Source organism: Psammomys obesus, unplaced genomic scaffold (assembly GCF_907164565.1).
Source record: "Psammomys obesus unplaced genomic scaffold, mPsaObe1.curated_primary_1811, whole genome shotgun sequence".
NCBI lineage: Eukaryota > Metazoa > Chordata > Mammalia > Rodentia > Muridae > Psammomys > Psammomys obesus.
In genome coordinates this window covers 3,816,739-3,836,729 of record NW_026591643.1, presented here as the reverse complement: position 1 = coordinate 3,836,729, position 19,991 = coordinate 3,816,739, and the positions used below count along the sequence as shown (strand labels likewise).

At 42.0% G+C, this 19,991-nt stretch overlaps 1 protein-coding gene across 2 annotated transcripts; it reads left to right on the top strand.

Moving 5' to 3' along the window:
* Positions 1-4,466: 4,466 nt before the first annotated feature.
* Zfp37 (ZFP37 zinc finger protein) lies at positions 4,467-16,785 on the top strand. Of its 2 annotated transcripts, none has more exons than XM_055611751.1 (4): positions 4,467-4,595; positions 7,416-7,500; positions 8,048-8,179; positions 13,657-16,785. In XM_055611751.1, the coding sequence occupies exons 1-4, from the start codon at positions 4,467-4,469 to the stop codon at positions 15,171-15,173; spliced, it is 1,863 nt and encodes a 620-aa protein (XP_055467726.1). In that variant the 3' UTR covers positions 15,174-16,785. The 2 variants fall into 2 exon arrangements, with proteins under 2 accessions (XP_055467726.1, XP_055467727.1); XM_055611752.1 differs by having other exon boundaries at positions 4,504-4,595; positions 7,419-7,500.
* The last annotated feature ends 3,206 nt before the right edge of the window (positions 16,786-19,991 follow it).

Genomic DNA, 19,991 nt, shown 5'->3' with positions numbered 1-19,991 from the left:
CTGCGCAGAAAATCCTGGAATACTCGCTTGGGGGCTTGGACTCTGCAAAACCTTTCCACCCGCACACACACGCTTTGCGTATTCCTGGACAGAACATTGACTCTTGGAACGAAATCAGCAAATGGAGCTTGGCTTTGCACAGACACTCCCTCCTCTTTTGGACAGGATCCCTGATGCCGAGTAGGTGAGGAACTTACCGTATCAGGCACAGGCCAACACACCAGACAGACTCGGCCTGCTGGGGTCAAGCTCCATTCCTTGTGGTGCTAGCAGCCCGTCGTCGCAGCTGCCAGGCCCTTTCCTTCCGAGCACGAAGCAGGCTGTGCCGCCGCCCTTGACTCTTCCCTGCCTGGCTTCTCTCTGCTGAGCACTTAGACACGGCCTGACCTCCGCACTTGGCCTCAGCGTGGCCAACCGGACTCCCGACTCTTCTAGCTTCTGCTCGTTGATGAAGTTCAGGCCGCCACTCAGGGTCACTGCATTTTCTCTGCGAGAGAATCAGCTGGTTCCGCATTTTAAACCTGTCATGTGCTGACTGCCCCCATCGGCTTTTTTATTTTCTTTCTTAGTGGAATCCTAATTTTTAATGCTTGATCGTTTTGTTTTTCACTTTTCTGTACAGATATTTGTCTACATGTAAATCATGTGGTTTAATTCCGCTCTCAATAAAGTATGTACTTGTACATTATCTGCCCGTGTGTGCTCGTAAATCACAGCTTATTTCCTTGTCATCATTTCTGTCCTTCTCTTGAGTGTGTGTGGCGGGTATGGTGGATGGGTGCGTGTGCACCATGCCTTGTAGACAGAGGTCATTGCACAGCTTTTGAGAGTCGGCCCCTTCCTCCCTCCATGCCTGTTTTGCAGCTTGAGCTCAGGGACTGAGGCTCATGAACATTTGGTTAGTTGGCTTGAACCTGGGTCTTAGTAGTTGTCCTCAGTGGTTGTCTTTGAACTTGCTCTGTGGACCAGGCTGGCCTCTCACTCACACAGATCTGCCTGCAGCTGGCTCCCAAGTCCTGACATTAAACTCCTGGACCAACGATCCTGCTCCCCTGACCTACCTTCCTTTCTTCCCTTCTCTCTTTCTCTCTCTCTGATGATTTTCATACCACCAGACTTTGGGCATTAGTGTGTGTGTGTGTGTGTGTGTGTGTTACCATTTTTTTACATTGACTTTTTGATGTGTTAAACTTTTCCATTTATTTTTCTATTTTTTATTAATTTTATTTCATTTTTAAAGCTATTTATTTCTTTTTTAACGTTTTTGTTAAGATTTCATTTGTCTAAGTGTAAATCATGTCATGTAAATTCTTGTGTCAACAAAGCATTTATGTTTGTATGTTACCTGCTTGTGAAAATGATCTCCAAGTACTTCCTTGGATATTACTTTTTTATTTATTATCCCTTCCTCTTTGTCCCTCTTTGTGTCCGGTGTGTGGTGTGTGTGTGTGTATGTGGATGTGTGTGTGTGTGTGTGTGTGTGTGTGTTTGCCTTGCTTTGAAGATGCTGTGACACTCAGGTCTATCCTTCTACTGTATGTGCTGTGTAGAGTGTCAATAGGCTTCCTCACAAGCCATCTGTCGCTGTGGTGTGTCTGTGCTCTGCCTCCTGAGCCTCTGCCTCCTTCTCCAGCCCTGGCAGTGAGTGAATCTCATGGAATCACAGCTGGGGAGACTTAGATCCCAATACTTATTCTATTAGGAAGCTGAGTAATACCCTATGAGCAAAGTTAAAGATGCACCGGAATGATCATGGTGTCCACAGTGTTGTGAAAAGTTAAAGGAAAATTATTTTGGGAAATCACTCAGATGTTGGACTTTTATCTAAGGAGACTATCTGGGCAAGGTACGGAATCTGACACGATAAAATTTCTTCAGAATCAGGTTGATGTAGCTATTTATGAAGTACAAAAAAAACAAACAAACAAAACAAAAAAAACATTACAAAGGTAATTGAGAGAGGAGAGAGAAGAGATGACCACAGCACTCAGAGGAGTGCTTATCAGACAATGCAGATGTGCTGTTCTGTGTGGGACCTGAAACCAAAACCCATTAGTCTGTGTTCTAATAAAACATGTATTTAAAGTCACATGTTCCTCCTGTACTAAAGAGAGAGATTGTCAAAAGAGACTCTAACAGAAGAGGGGACAGATAATGGGGACCATATTTGAATGCAATTTAACACACAGTTAATTTATAACAAACTCCTCAGGTCCTTGAATTAATGCCAGAGACAAGCTTTACAAATCTTACTATTGTTTTCAAATCAGTCACTAACCGTGAGATAGAGAAATTACTGCAATCTGGAGGACCAAACTAAAAAGAAAAATTGTGTGGGCTTGGAGGTGAAGTAAAAATTGTTTTGAAGTAAGTATTCTAAGAATGCCATTTTATAATATAGCAAAAAAAAAAAAAACAACAACAACAACTTAATAAGCATTGTACTTAGAAGAAAGACTGAGTTTATAACATGTCCCCAGACTTTAGTAGGCCATGATGCCTTAGCACAACTGACTCCATATGGAAGTGCCATTCAAACTGTAAACACAGCACAGAGCATCAGCTGCCAAAACTGAAACACACACACACACACACACACACACACACCAATAAACAAACAAACAAACAAACACAACAAAGGCCTCTTCCTTTAAGCCCATATTGTTCTGGGAAAGCTCACATGTAGTTACCTTGCTTTCTGGCTTCTGCTTCTGTTTCTGCTTCGGCTTCTGCTTCTGGCTAACTGTTCTTGTTAATTGAAATAACAACTCAGAACATGGTTTTTGTACTTTAAAAGTCAGCCTTAGAAAGGCTTAGTTCTACACTGGGCTCCCAAACACCCAGTGTAGTCAATTGCTGGCTAATGAAGACTTTCCATTGGCTTAAACCCACGTCCAAGCACACTTCTGTGGTGAATGCCCCACAGAAAGAGGCCCCAGAAAAGGGAGATAAAACTATTGCTGACAGGCAGACAAGAGGAAGGTGCAAACCAGGGTGTTTGTTTTTAATTTGGGATTTAGCTCAGTATAGAGCAGCTGCCTAGTAAGTGCAAGGCTCTATGTTCTGTCTTTAGAAGGGGACTTCAGAGAATATTGTAAGCTCTAAAATTTTTAGTGCCTGTGAGAAATCTCAGAGCGTAGAGACCCTGGCAGTGGGTAAGTCTGAAGAACTGAGTCAGATCCCTGAGCCGGCAAAGAGAGAACTCGCTCTACAGATCTATACTCTGGCCTCCAGAAATCAACCCTCTCTCTCCCCCTGTGCACACACATTAAATAACTCGATTTTTAAAACTTTATTCTACTTTGGCCTTTTGAGACTAGTGCTTCGCGTAGCCCAGCCTAACCTTAAACTCATTCTGTAGACCAGGCTAGTCTCGAGAAGACCGTCTCCCTGTGCCCCCTGTGTTCTGGGATTGCTGGCAGGGCCTCCACATTCATTTTACCTTCAGACACGGTGTTAAGTCAATAAAGAGAACGATGTATTTGCAATAATCTCATCACCTCTGGCCCACTGCAAATCCAAACTGGGGAATGAAGGCTGTGCAGTCTTGTTCTTTGCCCGGTATCAACAGAGCACCTTGATTACACCTATTTGCAGATTAAATCTACATAAAATCTGTTAGTGAATTAACATGTCAAGTGGTGCACTGAGAATTCGTTTTAACAGTTGTGCAGTTCTGCTGAAATGTCTTTACCCAAGCTGGGCTTCTCCCCGGGAATGATGTGTTCACTGGCTGCCTCTTTTTGGTTGTTGTTGTTTTCCTCCATTTTACAGTATCCCAGAGAATTTTCTCAGCAAGAAATTATCTTCTTCCTCTAAATCTATTACTAATCTAGACTGGCTTTTCTTGTTTTTCTTTTTGTTTGTTTGTTTCTTGGTTTGTTTGTTTTCACTGTACTATTCGTCATCCTGTCTCTGAGGTTTCCGTGGCAACTGCAATTGGAAAACCCTGTGGAAAAGCAATTCCAAGTTTTGGAACAGAAGTCCTCGAATCAAACCTCCCTGCGCGCCGGGGTTTCAATTCTGGGGTCCGAGTTCCGCAAAGCAGCTCAGTATACGGCTATAACATAATGCCTGTGGTATTACAGACATACTGAATAGAGGATCGCTGAAATTTTAGGAAATCAGTGTTTTGATGGATCTGCCTGGATAGTGACGCTTGGGGGCGAGAAGGCATTTGTAACAGTCAGTGATTGAGCATGGGTCCGGAAAGCTAACAAGATCTGAAATGAGGGCTGTGGATGCATCAGAGATGAGGAAGGACTGGAATTTATACCCCGCACTTCCTGCAGCTCCAGGACCCTGGATTAACCAGCAGCCCACCCTGCTCTCACTGTGATCCCAGAGCCCGCGCCTCCGCTGTACGGAGGGGTCCATGCCAAGATGGCCGCACCCACAAGCAGTCTCCGCAGGGCGCCGCCATCGAGGCCGCGGGACCCTCATAAGCGGTGCTCGGGGTGGCCGCCATGACAGCCTCTGACTCCAACCAGGTCCTGACAAAGCCTGAGGCGGTGGGCCGGAGGAGCGCGGAAACAGCGGACCGAGCCAGGCGTTCAAGGGGAATGGCTGCATCCAAGCCCGCGGACAGCGATGCGGTGAGGGCCGTAAGGGTCTGTGGGCGGTATGGCTGTCAGTGATTGGAGGGTGACTGGGGTCTGCGAAGTCGAGATTTGAGATTCTGTGGCGTCGATGTTGAATATTCTTTTGGGAGGCCCGTGTTCTAAGGGACCTACGTATTAGGGTATTATGGGCATATGGAGTATTAAGTTCACTGCTATAACGTAATGCCTGTGGTATTACAGGCATATGGAATAGAGGATTGCTGAAATTTTAGGAAATCAATGTTTTGATGGATCCATCAAAACACTGGATAGTGACGCTTGGGGGCGAGGAGGCGTTTGTAACAGTCAGTGGTTGAGCATGGGTCTGGAAAGCTAACAAGATCAGAAATGAGGGCTGTGGATGCATCAGAGATGGAGAAGGACTGGAATTTATACTGTATGGGAGCTGGCGTTATAGGGAAATAAATAAATAAATATATATATATATATATATATATATATATATATTTATATTTATATTTATATGTTGGACTTGCCAGTGGGGCAGTGTTGAGATTTGGAGAATTGGCTCTTTTGGAATATGTGAGGATTAGAGGTTGGTACCTTGGGATCAGTAATGGTATTTCTAGAAGTCTAACCAGCAGTGTCTTTTAGAGCCGGTGTTTTGTGTGCTGTGATGGGTAGTGGGGAGGCTGGAGGCTAATGGGAGGATGATAGTTGGTAGAATACGAGGAGTCTTATATTGAAGTGTCTACTGGAACGAACGGTATCAATAGTTCTAACTGTCCCATTAGTGATGCGGTTTGTGGTTGAATTATTATTTATTAAAGATTCTTTATGGTTCTGTGGCTATGATTCTGAGGTCAAGAGTTTGTGAGCTTGCAGAGCCAAATGACAGAAGGTTCTGTGAGGTCACTGACTGGAGTTCAATGGAGGCTGGTGACTGGTCTGTGAAGAAGGGTAATGGAAACTTCGTGGTAGAGGAGGTTTGTGAAGGTTAGTGACTGAGGAATATTTGGGTGTCGGTGGTTGGAAAACTGTAGAACAGATTATAAGATGAGCGCCTATTTTATGCCAGAGAATGTTTTAAGTAGCAAGCCACAGGGCCAGACTGCCTTTTAATGTCCTAAATTTGAAAAACAGGAAAGAGACAATAAAATGTAAATATAAGTATAAATAAGAGAATTCCAGGCGACAGTTGCTGCTATGAAGAAAGTAAAAGAGGATCATGTGGTAGAGGGGCAGCGGGGAGTGTGAGTCTCTCAAGCTTATCCTTTGAAGGAATGGCAGTTGACTTGAACACAGGGCCAGGCTGTGGTTAATGCAGAACTCCAGAGAGCATTCAGAGAAGAAAGAATGTCAATTGCTAAAGTTTCAGGAGAGGAATTAATTCCTCGTTATACCAAATTAATGTGGCTGGAACAAGAACACACACATAGGAAAATGTGAATTCAGGGGTAGAAGCTCATGTAAGATATCAGCTAGTGTTGGATTTGGGTTTTATTCTAATTTCAATAAGGAACCACTGGAGGTTGAAGCAAGGAAGTGATTTTTTTCTGATTGATACATCAAAAAGAATATCACGGCTACTGAACTATAAGCAAAAGTCAGTACCAGAAGATCAGAAATTTATTGCAATGGTCAAAGTCAAGAGATTATGGTGACAAGTTGGAGCTTTACTGGAAAAATGAAATCACATTCAAAGTATATCTGGATGTGAGGTTATGGGGCTTATTGGTGAATTAATATGGATAATGAGATTGAGATCTAGATTTTGGCTTTAGGAAATGGGGTCTAGGATCTTTTATATACCAGCAGATGGTCCTGATGTAACCCAGTCCTTAGCAAACACGTCTTTGGACCTTTGCTGGAGCTTTCCAACACATTTCACATGTGTTGCCAGAACTTGTTTCTGGAAGAATTGTGTTCTGTGTGACTACTGCAAAAGGATTCTTGGATGCCTGTGTTTGTTTTCATCCTGACTTCATCCCTTACTGATTAACTGATTTGCTTTGTGTCCTTTTAACTATAATGAACTATAGCTGTGACTTTACTTACCTGCTGAGTCTTGTCATTCTTCCTGTTGAACCACTGAACCATAGGAGATTAATGTACTAAAAGCTGGTGAATCTATAAACAGACTTGAGAGAGTGAGAGTGGTTAAGAAATAGTGGAAGCAATCATTTCTATCCATCATTAGATCCTAAGGTACACAAGCCATGGAGAAATATTGAAGACAGCCTCTGCTTGAGATCACTGTAAGGAAGCAGGATCCTCAGGAGATGGGTGGATTTTATTTAGAGTGAACGGAGGGGCTAGAGCTGGTGTTTGCTGACAGGGATTTGGGTTTCTGTAATGCCTACTGTTAAAGAGTTCTGTTGCTGTCAGTGATTGGGGATTAATCAGAGGAGATTTGAGGACTTCTAAGAGACAGAGATCAGTGTGTCTTATGGGCCTCTGTGATTGAAGAACAGAGGAGCAACTGACTGGGAGGATGTGCTGACCTTTGGTGGTGGGGGGGTGTTGCTGAATTAGAATCACTCAAGTGATTAAGGAGGGCTTTACTGACCTGGGGCTGGGGGGCCAGTGGCAGTCAATGTTGGGGTTATTCAGAGTGCAGACTGGAAGTCTGTGAGGAACGGATTAGCGATATAATTGAGTCATATGTTGCTGTTAACATGTTAAGTAAGCATGTTTAAATGTATATTGTGGTCAATAGTGGATAGTTGAGGTAAAAACAAATTCTGTTGTTTACCTCCTCCGGAATGTGAAGTATTAAGAAGTACCAGACTTGAAATAAGAGTATGACAGGGATTGGTAACATTCAAAGATGTATCTGTGGCTTTTACCCAGAAGGAATGGGAGCAGCTGGAGCCTGCGCAGAGAGACTTGTGCAAGGATGGGCTGCTAGAGAACTGCAGGAGTTCAGCCTCAGTGGGTAAGGACGTCCTCCTCCCCAGAGCACGTTTACTGCAGTTCCTTCTTCCTCCGGTCCCTGATGTCTGCCCTCCATTGTTGTTGTTGTGTTTTAGAGGTTATTTATACAGCATTCTGCCTGCATATGTGCTTGCATGCCAGAAGAGGGCACCAGCTCTCATTATAGATGATTGTGAGCAACCATGTGGTTGCTGGGAATTGAACTCAGAACCTTTGGAAGAACAGTCTACTCTTAACCTCTGAGCCATCTCTCCAGCCCCTTGTTTCTTTTTGTTTGTTTTGTTTTGTTTTGTTTTTATTGTTGGTGGTGGTGGTGATATTTGTGGTGGGAGTAGGTCAGGAGTTTCAATCCATTTTCAGTACTAGGAAGGACACTTGTACCATTGTCAACAAAAGGGAAGGCCTACTCAGTTGAGGTGCATGGACATCCTTATTGTAAAACATCAGGAGCCAAATATGTTCATTAGCCTTAAAAGGCCCTGACACTGGGTTTTTGATTTCTGAGATGGTTGGTCCAACACTCAGTCTGTACTATTTCTTATGAGTAGAAAATCAAGATCCCGAACAAGGCATGATCTCTCGGTTGGAAAAAGAAGAGCCATCGTTGGAAAAGGTGAAAACAAACAACCCAAGTAGTCGGAACAAAATAGCAAGGCCTGTAAAAACAGGAGCCAATGCAGGTGAGTTTTTAGTTTCTTGATGGTACTTTTGGAATTTTTCAAAGTAAAGGAATACTCTGCACGTTCTTATTAGGACTAGGAATATAGCTCAGTATAGATAGTGATTATTCACGAGGACCTAGATTTAACCCCAATATGAAAATATATTTTTTTTTCTTAAAAGTCCCATATTTTCTTTTCTTAACCAACAAATAGTAAAACAAACAAACAACAACAACAACAAAAAAAACAAAACAGAATCTCAGAATCTCTCAGGAGAAAAAGAATTCAAACTACAGATATTTTCTTACTTTGAAGATTCTAATACCTCCTTTTTTTGTAAACCTGTCCACATGAGAGGCTCATGACAAGCTCTTATTTTATGGAGAAGAAAAAAATGGGTGTGTCCACTTAATTGTAACTTAATTTGCCACTTTGTAGGTTCCTTTTTCTCCCTTCCACCCTTCTCAACACTAGATGGGAAAGGGCAGCGTTCTCATTAGATAACTCCCTGCTCATGACTGGCATCAAGTTCCTGGGGGCAAGCTTGGATATCTATTTCCTCCTCCTCTTCCTCCTCCTCATTCTTTTCTTTTTCCTCTTCCTCTCCTTCCTTCCTACCTTCCTTCCTTTCTTTCTTTCTTTCTTTTTTCTTTCTCTCTCTCTCTTTCTTTTCTTTTTTCTTTGTGAATGACTACTTAACAAACAGCAACCAACAGCATCCAAATACCAAGCAGCCGAATTCTAAAGGTCACACACTCAAAGAAACTATCTGCAGCTGACAAAACCATGCCCCTGCTGGAGCAAGAGGCAAATCATAGTCAGCTGCTGTGAAGCAGCCTCATATCACCACACCTGGGATTAAAATGAAAACATAGCCGAATGATATTTCTGTGTTTTTAAAAGAAACCAAAATTACACAATTCCTGCTACACTTAATAACTCTTAAAATCACTGCTTGGATATGGTAGTTATTCATTTTAGCTCACTTTCAAATGGCCAGAGAAAGGCACCCGGCTCAGAGGAGAAGGCATGCATAATCTCTTCACAGGAGAGATGTGATTCAAATAGCCATGCTACTGGGGAAAGGCTTGATCTTCCTTAAAAAGCAAGAGTATAATCTGTACATCCTGACTAAATAGGGCCTTTGAGCCTATAGTAACTGGTTCCTTCACGAAGCCCTCTTTCCCTACCTGTGTGCCCACTGCTTAGCTTTAGAAGACTTTTTACAACTCTTTCAATTTCATTTCAGTTTACTATATTTCAAAAAGAATCCTTTCTTTATATCCTCAATTTCCCTCTTCCCTCTACCCGCACACCACACCAACTTACTAATGAGTCCCGTTTTCTTCTAATGAATTGAGAAATTGTTGGCTTCATCTTCTTTCTGCATCTCTGAGAATGATGCTCCTGTTTCTAATGATTTTGTTTCCTTCCTTTATCTGTGTTACATGAGACATCATCATGTCCATACATCCCTAATCCCGGTGACGACTGGAATGAGATGTGCTCCATAGCCCCCAGAGCATTTGAATGCTTGGTCCCCAGTTGGTGGTAGTATTGGAGGAGGTTTAGGATGAGGTCTCTTAGCTTCCTGCTTCATGACTGTCCCTTGCTGCAATGTCTCCATGCCATGACAGACTTATCTCTTTGAAACCATGAGACCCCCTCCCACCTGTCCCCTATGGCCTTGGTCATGTTGTTACAATAGGAAAGTAACTAATTCAATCTCTATAGTCAACCTGCTTGCCCTCTCGTGTGTACGTTAATAGCTTTGATTAGCCTTGTTTTTAAATGGGTGAGTGTGCTCAGCAGCCTCCCTTACTTTGCTGATGGTCCCTTAAGTCCTGTCTCCTTATGTTCTAGTCCCTTATTGCTTCTCTTTCAAAAAGATCACCCATTATGCAAAAACAAGCTAATTTGTCCTCATTGGCAGCTTCTAAAGGGACATCTCTGTTGCCTTTGTCTTACCTTTTTATTGGAGCTGCTTGTAGGAAATTTTTTCTCAAGAGTCAGTTATGAAAAGTTTCATCTTTATTAGTTAGAGGCTCCTTTCATTTTCCCTGTTTTGACCTTTGAGTTTAGCCCTGTGTTCCATGATCCTCTTGTCAAGTCCCATTTGTTTTTTCTTAGTTGTCACTGACATTACACAAATCAGTTATTTTATCCCTAAGTTCAGTTCTTAGGAGGATTTAATGAGTCCACTTTCCTTATAGGTTTGCTGGGCCTGGTGAACTCCATGCTTAAATTTCTGAAGTTACATTTGGTTTCTCTTAAAATGCAGGTTCTAGTTGTTGTATGAAATTAAGGAAATTATTTTCTTGGAGTGGGGGTTCAGTGCATGCCTTCAGCCTCAGCACTCGAGACAGAACCAGGGAGATCTATGTGAGAAAGAGGTTATTCTGGTCTACAGAGTGAGTTCCAGAACAGCCAAGACTACATAAAGAAACCCTGTCTGGAAAAACCACAGAGAAAGAAAAGAAGAAGAAAGAGAAAGGAAAGGAAAAGAAAAAATGATTTTACCCTCAATTAATTATTATCCTGTCACACCCAAATCTGCCCTGGTATGATCTTATTACATCTTAGGACAATAATTCACAGTCTCTTTACAGCGAGGTGGGGAGTAGATATCAGTTGTGGCAGCTCAGTCCATCCTTGTAAGAAGTTTGTTAGGGAGATGGCTCAGTTTGTGAAGTGCTGGCCACACACGCAGAAACCTGAGTTCAGATCCTCAACCCCGAGTAAAAGCTGTGCCTGGAGGCGCACACCTGTAATCGGCCACCAGGGAGGTAGAGACAGGGGCCTGGGACTGCTGGCCAGATGTCTAGCCAACTGGTGATTTCTGGGTTTGGTGAGAAACCGTACTGCAAGGAAAAAAAAAAAAAAGATGAAGAAAACAATCCAGGAATACTTTGGTGTCAAACTGGCTTACACATGCATGGGCACGTGAATCTGTGCACATGTATACACATGAACATGTACACACACAGGCAAGGATTATTTTAATGTTACATGTCAAGAGAACAGATATAAGTCTTGATCACTTTCTTTGTTCATTTATTTTGTTGTTGTTCTTTGAGACAGGGTTTCTCTGTGTAGCCTTGGCTGTCTTGGACTCACTTTGTAGACCAGGCTGGCCTTGAACTCAGAGATCCGCCTGCCTCTGCCTCCCTGAGTGCTAGGATTGCAGGAGTGTTGACCACTTTCTTTTAAGAAGGAAATTTGTTCCTGTCTTCCTCATCATCGCTGGGTATCAGAAGGCTTGTCCTTATGCTACCGGCTTATCTTCATCACAGGGGACTGAGTCTCTTAAGAGTCCCTGGATGAAGAAGCAGCTAGCAATTCAACTTCTCTGGGCGCCATACTATAGCTAACTTCTATCAAACCTGTCACTGTCTCTTTTCCTCTGTCTCTGTTTCTGTCTGTGTTTATGTCTCTCTGTCTCTGTTTCTGTGTCCCTGACTCTGTTTCTCTCTGTGTATCTGTCTGTTTCTGTCTTTGTCTATCTCTGTCTCTCTCTTGTTTTTTAAAGATGAGTCTTTATTATGTAGCTTGTCTGGCTTGTCTGGAACTCACAGAGATCTTCCTACCTCTGCTCATGAGTGCTGGCATTAAAGATATGTGCCACCATACTCCACCAAAAACCAAATCCCTTAAATATTCTCTATAAAAGTAAGAATTTCAGCTATTGGTTCAGATACAATTATTTTCTCCATATAAAATTAGTTTATCGCTGAAGTGGCTATTCACTCTTTTTTTATGTACATAACTTTTTTTCTGATTTTTCTTTAACAATTTTATTTACTGATTTTTATGTATATGCGTGCTTTGTCTGCATGTTCACCTGCATGTCAGAAGAGGGCATCAGCTCCCAGTGTAGATAGTTAGAAGCCACCATGTGGTTTCTGGGAATTCAACTGAGAACCTCTGGAAGAGCAGACAGTACTCTTAGCCACTGAGCCATCTCTCCAGCCCCCGGCTCTTCACCCTTGCATATGTCTCTCTTTTAAATGTTTCAAGTTCTTATTTCTGATGATTTCCCCACTCTTTCTATGAAGAGAACTAGTGGAGGGGTAGTCTATGAGTGCCAATCTTAGAGAAAAGGAGTGATGTTCTGCCGGAGCCCACCAGCAGAGGCGAACGGTTCTTGAGTTGGGAGTGAGGATTAAAATTAATAAACTAACACATAACACACATGGAACTTTTCCAAGAGGCTCCAGACTCCCAGCCAGCAGCAGCCTGACTTTATTGCAAAGAGCTTTTAAGCCACAGTAAAAGCATCTCAGAACAATGGGTTAAATTTACAAGGAGGTGAAGCTAGAGGTTTGATCTTCACAAGCTATCCCACCTGCTGTCACAAACAAAAGGAGATGGACTTGCAAATTCTTCCCTGACTTCAGTGAAGGCCTGGTAAAAGCAGTGAGATTTAAATATCAAAGCAGCTGCCAGATCAATGGCTCCTGACAAAGTTCTAAGATGTCTCTAAAAATATAGTTGTGCAATGTGCAAGAAAAAGAATATGAGCAAGTACTTAGACCCATAAATGAACCTAAAATTTATAATCTGCTGTTAGGATGATGACAGGAACAAAGGTATATACTTGATAGCAAACTTGAAAACCAGAGGCAAATGTTCATTGTAAACCCAGATGGTGTAAAGCATTTCCCAAGCTAATTACTAGGAATTTCATGGCTTTGAAAAGGCATCAGGGAACTTAGAGGAACTGTGGAGTTGTTGAGTGTTTAAGGGAATGTCCTTGTTGCTCATGCATGAGGACAGTGGAGCATCCTTCCTCAGTCGTCTATTGGCTTCTCAGTCCTCCTTGGTAAACGTATTCTCCATTTGAGTTTATTTTAGCTAAAAATAGAGGGATTTGTTGAAGAAGCATCAGTGCATCTCTTATAACCCGAAAGCAAATACTTTAGCCAGAGTCTACTGGGAACAAGAACTGGTGGAGTGGAGGTCACAGGGAGTTGAAATTATCCACACTGTATTCTTGAAGACAAACAGGCCTACATTTCTGCTTCCTTCTGTGGGTTAATGCTTCATTCTTTGTATTGAAGAGCTTTCCATTACATAGGAAAAGTATGACTTTTGTAGTACTTATATTATGTCATCTTAAATTTAATCCCAATGGGGAGATTAATAATGTCTTGCTATGTAGCCCAAACTGGCATAACCATAAAGTCTTTTGACTTAATGCATTGCTTGTTCAGTGTTCCTTGTGTCTTTTTCACCTTCTGAGGTTACAAGATCCTTTTTGTAAGCAGACAAGTCTTTTTCCTAATGGCTACTGTCCGTTTCCTCTCTCCTGGTTTTACTTTGGCTTTCTTCCCCTCAAGGGGATAGGGACATTCATCCATGATGTTTCTTTTACATTTGGATACTGGGGTTAAATAAATATTCAACCCTAAATAGGGTATCTCTTTAGGAAACTTATAAGAACTTCAGTGGGAGTACAAAAATTAATAAGAATGTCTCATTAAATTCTATTTTAGAAGTCCAACAAGATGGTGAGCAGATGAAGGAAAAGCAGAACTCTAAAAGCAAACTCATTAAGGAAGCTACATTCAAGAAGAAAAATTCAGCTAGTAAGAAAAGCAGTGAGTATGCTTTGTTAGAGGGAAAAAGTGTCAGTACAAAACATCTTTCTTCAAAAAAAAGACATCTTAAATCTAATTTGCATGGAAAGAACTTGAATCAGAATTTAGATTTACCTGATCAGATTAAAAACTCTACAAAAAAGAAACATGAAAAACACAAGAAACCATACAGCCACGCTGTATCTGATACAAAGAAAGATGAAATTTCAGCTAGAAAGAAATGTGAGAAAATACCCAACAAGTTATCTGGGAAAGGTGATAAAAATCGGACTGGCAAGAAATGTGAGAAAGTATGCCATCATAACTCTTCCCATACTAAGGAAGACAAAATTCAGATCGGAGAGAAACAGAAATCATCCAGCCGAAGTTCATCTACTAAGCCTGACAAAGCTCCAGCCTCTGGGAAACCTTATGAATGTAGTCAGTGTGGGAAGATCCTCAGCCATAAACAAGGACTCATTGACCATCAAAGAACTCATACCGGGGAGAAACCATATGAATGTAACGAGTGTGGGATAGCTTTTAGCCAAAAGTCCCACCTTGCTGTACATCAAAGAACTCACACTGGGGAAAAACCATATGAGTGTGCTCAGTGTGGCAAAGCTCATGGTCATAAACACGCCCTTACTGACCATCTAAGGATTCACACTGGAGAAAAGCCCTATGAGTGTAATGAATGTGGGAAAACTTTTAGACACAGCTCCAACCTTATGCAACATGTGAGATCTCACACAGGTGAGAAGCCTTATGAGTGTAAAGAATGTGGCAAATCCTTTAGATACAACTCATCTCTTACTGAGCACGTGAGAACACACACAGGCGAAATACCGTATGAATGCAGTGAGTGCGGCAAAGCTTTTAAGTACAGCTCATCCCTGACTAAACACATGAGAATTCACACAGGGGAGAAACCATTTGAGTGTAATGAGTGTGGGAAAACTTTTAGCAAAAAGTCCCACCTGGTTATACATCAAAGGACTCATACAAAGGAGAAACCTTACAAATGTACTGAGTGTGGAAAAGCCTTCGCACATAGCTCGTCTCTTACTTACCATATGAGAACTCATACAGGCGATTGCCCCTTTGAATGTAAGCAGTGTGGTAAGGCTTTTAAGCAAATTGAAGGCCTTAATCAACACCAGAGAGTTCATACGGGGGAGAAACCCTATGAATGTGTTGAATGTGGGAAAGCCTTTAGTCAAAAGTCACACCTCATTGTTCATCAGAGAACACACACAGGGGAGAAACCCTTTGAATGCAATGAATGTGGTAAAGCTTTCCCTGCAAAGTCCCAGCTTGTTATACACCAGAGAAGCCACACTGGAGAGAAACCCCATGAATGTAATGAATGTGGGAAAGCCTTCAAACAAATTGCCTCTCTTGTCAAACATATGAAAAGTCACTCAGACTAGCAATATCATGAGGGAAATTAATGTAGGAAGTCTGACAACTGACTGCTTTGGTCCTGTTTAACTTTAAAGATGTTTTCAATCTGATGAATATTAGAATATTAGAATATCTGATGAATTTTTTTTTAGGAAATCACTCCTTGTTAAACATGAGATAATTTGAATATGGATCTTTATATGAGAGCATTGGATGGTAATAAAATTTGATTGATCTTGATCTTAAACCTTTACAGAAGATACTGTATTTTTACACTTGTTATAAATTATCTCCATACTTAGATTAAACTTTAAAAATTGTAAATAAGGAGCCAAGGAGATATATGATCAGTAAAATGCTTGTTAAGGAAATATAGGGACCTAAATCCCATCCTTAGAATCCAGGTAAAAAGCTAGATGTGGAGTGTACTTGCAATCCCAGAAATGGAAGAATTGATGAGGGAGAGTCCCTGAGACAACCTGGCCAGCCAGACTAGCCTAATTCGCAAGCCCTAGGTCACAGGAAGAAACTTTGCTTTAAAAACAAGGTCCAGGGCTTGTGAGAAACAATGCCCAAGGCTTACACATGTGTACACACACGTGGCAATGCACACACACATTTGTGAAATGGTAACTAATTAGAGCCACAAACACGAAGCAGTTGATGAACTTTTTAGATATTGTGTACTTACGTAGTAAAATTAGTGTTTAATTTGCACTTAGGCTTACTGCGTACTTACTGCCTTGTGAGAGACACAGCATGGCCAGCTCCACTGGCGTCATCTAGCTTTCTTTGTTAATGTCCTTCAGCTTCTGAATCAGTATAAAACTTTGGTTTTTTTAGCTTGGATTGGTTTGGTTTGATTTGGTTTGGTGCTTTGTTGTTTGTTTTGTCTGAGACAACATCTCACTGTGTAGTCCTGCCTAGCCTGGAACTTGCTTTGTAGACCAGGCTGGCCCTGACCTCATAGAAATGTGCCTGTCTTTGCCTCCCAAGTCTGGAATTAAAAGCTTCAATAGAAAACTTTAAGGGTTTTTGTCTAGAAATTAATAAGAGGTTAATAAAAAGTGGAAATACAGCTGAAATGTGCTGGTAGTGAATTATACTTGTTATATTGTTAAATATGAAAATATAGATTGTTGAACAGTAAATATAGTGTGTTTTCATTGCAGACAAAAAGTGTGTGTATTTGTCTTTGTCTTTTTCTGTCTTTTTCTGTCCACACATATACACACATAAATATATATACATAGATATATGTATGTATATCCATATATTTATATATGAACAGACTTGTTTTTTTAATCTAGAAGAAAATTAATAATGGCTACCACTAAACCCAGGAGTACAGGATTGAGGTCGAACATTTTTATCATGTATACATTATATTAAAATACTTTTGTATGTACAAATTAACAGTTTAAAAGTACAACTGAGTCTATTCCACAGTATTTGACAAAGTGATATATAAGTTCTCTGCTCCTTTGTGAACAGTGCATTTGAAATGCATGGCATTAAACCTTAATACTGAGTTCACAAAGATTTTCTTACTGAACAGAGGTTTTGCTAACTTATTGGCTCCCAACTGTAACTGCTTTATTTCTTTTGTTCGCTATTAAAAATTAAAGATGACTTCTGATCACAGATGAATGGAAGTGGTATTTTATTTAATAGAGTACTGATTCACAAATGCTTTAGTGGGGGTGGGGGGTTTCAGCTGTGTCACAGCAAATGCCTCCACATCCTGTTCTTGCCCAGGGGCAGGTGTTGCTGATGGACCACTTCCTCAGCTTCCCTCAGAGTCTGCTTCAGTGCGCTTGTCAAGCATTCCAGACTTCATTAGTCTGCCTTTGTTCAGGAGACCAGTCTACCGTTAGGTGCTGTATTAGCTACAGGGTCTGTCACTGTGATAAAAAAACAAATTGGGGAAAAAAAGGTTTATTTCTTCTTGCAGCTCACAGCTCATCATCCAGGGCAGGAACCTAGAAGTAAGAGCTGAAGCAGAGCCCAGAGAGGAGAGCTGCTTACTGGCTTGCTTCTCAGAGCTTGCTCAGCCTGCTTTATTGTGCACAGTCAGGACTATCAGCCAGGGATAGCACCGCCTACAGTAAGCTGGGCACTCTCACACCCACACAATAAGCACTAAACAAGCAGGTGATTAAATGCCCTCTACAAATAATTCACTCTTGTTCTTCCTAACTTCCTCATTTCAGAGAACAGGAAAGTATAAAGATGGATATGCATACATTATACATGCCTACAATAATCACATACATGGTTATTTTATAAAACTGTGTTTTTCAGTTTTTCTCTTACCCTAGCTAGCATTAAAATAATCAAGACAACACAGTAACTAAGCAGTTATTACTCTGCTCTTAACCCTCTAAGCTGGTTTGGTGTCCTCCCAAAATAGATCCCATAAACACTTGCACTTTGTGGCTTTCCTGATCCAGCTTTTCTCTCTCATCTCTCCTGGACCTCTGCCCTTGGCTGAATCCCCTACTTCCTCCTCTAACTTCTCCCCTGTTCAGTGACTGGCTGTAAGCTGCTTTATTGGCATATCAGGGGACAATTGGAGAGCAGTGTTTACACAACATTGAGGCAGAAGAGCCTCAGAACAAGGATTGCAACCAGATATGGGGGGGAAGGGGTACAGAAATCAGCATTTGATTAACACAATAACTTTGTTCTACACATACACACACACACACACACACACACACACACACGTGAGCAGTGAAAAAATAGGGTCTAAACCTCTAAACCAAAAATATGGAAACTTTTAGTGACCAAAGTTGCCTGAGGGATTTGGTAGGACACTAACTTCCACCCCCACCCCCCACCCCCCCTTTGGTTTTTCTGTGCAGCCCTGGCTGTCCTGGAACTCACTGTGTAAATGAGGCTGGCCTTGAACTCAGAGATCAGCCTGCCTCTCTAGTGCTGGGGTTAAAAGCATGTGCCACCAACACCCAGCTGTTGGTACTAACATTTTAAATATAAATCTTTGGATTTCCCCAGATGTTCCAGAACTTACTTCATTTTCCTTCTACATCCCAGAACAAGAGGGGCAGGCCATTTATGTCCTATCTGTGGGCTTGATGTAACCTAACCTGGAGCCACTAATCTTGCTACACAAAGTGGACGGTCAGTTGTGTTACCTGAAGCTCCGTGCATTGGCTCTTCCCTAGCCGGTGTCACTGAGAAGCATCCTTGATGGGAGGCTCAAGCACAGCACCCATTTTTAGTTATCCTCCCAGCACCTCCAGCTCCTGCAGCAGAGAACTCCAGATTTCTCCCCCTCGAGTTAACTGTCAGAGTTCTCTCAGTAACTGCAGATATGACTGCACAGAGGTTCTAACGTATCTGTGACAGATGGGCACTGTGCTTGCTTGCATCTTTGTTGTCTAGAATGTTTGTTTTTTTTTTTTTTGAAACCAAAGCTTCTATTCTTCAATGTTCTAAAGTGCAGACTCAGAAAGTTTACACTAAAGAAGACCTCTTAGCTGGCAGTGGTGTCAAACACCTTCAATCCCAGCACTTGGAGAGGCAGGACAGGCGGATCTCTGCGAGTTTGAGGCCAGCCTGGTCTACAGGGGGAGTTCCAGGACAGCCAGGGCTGTAGTGTGATTTGTCTTAGGTGCCTTGCCCTTTAAATGAGCCCCTGTTGCTAGTCAGTTGGCCCTGTGGAAATTTTTCAAAATTGGGACTGCTTGACCCAATGACCTTCAGTGTTGGATATTTAAAAAAGCCAACAGAGGCTGAGAAAGGGGATTGGGTAGAGTGAGAAGACAAGGCAGGTGGACTAGCACAGTGAGCTAGCAGGAAAAGGCAGTTGGTTCAGAAGATATTGTTAGGAGACAGTTGAGCTAGGAGAAGCTGAGCTGAGCTGATTGGCTAGAACAGTTGTTATAGTTTGGAGCTGCTAGTATTGGGAAAACTGGGAGAAGGGACTGTTTAAGCACAATGTTGGGGAACTGAGGGAGGAATAGTTGGGAGAAACATTTGGAGGGCCTGAGCTGGAAACTGGCAGGAACAGTTGGGAAAGAAATTAGATTCATGGATTGTTTTAAAAACAAAATCTCAATCATTTGATTTTTACCAATAAAGAGTTGGGAGCCAGATGTTGGGGTGAAAAACTACTAGCTCAGAGAGGCAGAGAAAGCACCCAGCTGATCTTCCTACTCAGCAGATGAGCCAGAAAAAAAAATATTTTTTTACTCATCTCCCATCCCAGAAGGAAAAAGGCAAAAAGCCCCTTCTTCACACTGTCTTAAATATCCTCTCAATGTCCCTCCTTTCTGTTTACTCCCTGACAGCTGGCTGCTTGGCCTAGGGTTGACTTTATTTAATCCTGTTTACAGAAAGCTCTTTGATTAAAGGTGTGCACTAGGGCTGAGCCACACCACAAGTACCTGTTTACAGTAAACAGAAAGCACTTGGGTTAAAGGTGTGTGTTAGGACTGAGCCACACCAAACAAGAAACAGGTTTTTACAATTCAGAATCTTGGGATTCACAATGGGATCAAATATTCTGCCTCAAAGGATCTCTCTTTCCTCTCTATTCTTCTTTCTTTCCTATCTAGTGTCAGGGGGTCAAACTGAGGGGAATAAAGGGTGGGGAAAAAGAACCCACAGAGTAGCAATGACAAGCTACACTGGGCTACACTGAGAAAGCTTGTCTGGGGGGTGGGGTGGGGAGAAGAGCTCTCTAAGATTCAGGATATAGGTCTGGAGAGATGGCTCGGTGGCGAACAGCCTTGGATTCTCTTCCAGAGGATCTGGGTCTGAGTCCCAGCAGTCACATGGCAGCTCACAACTGCAACTCCTGTTCCAGGGGATCCAAT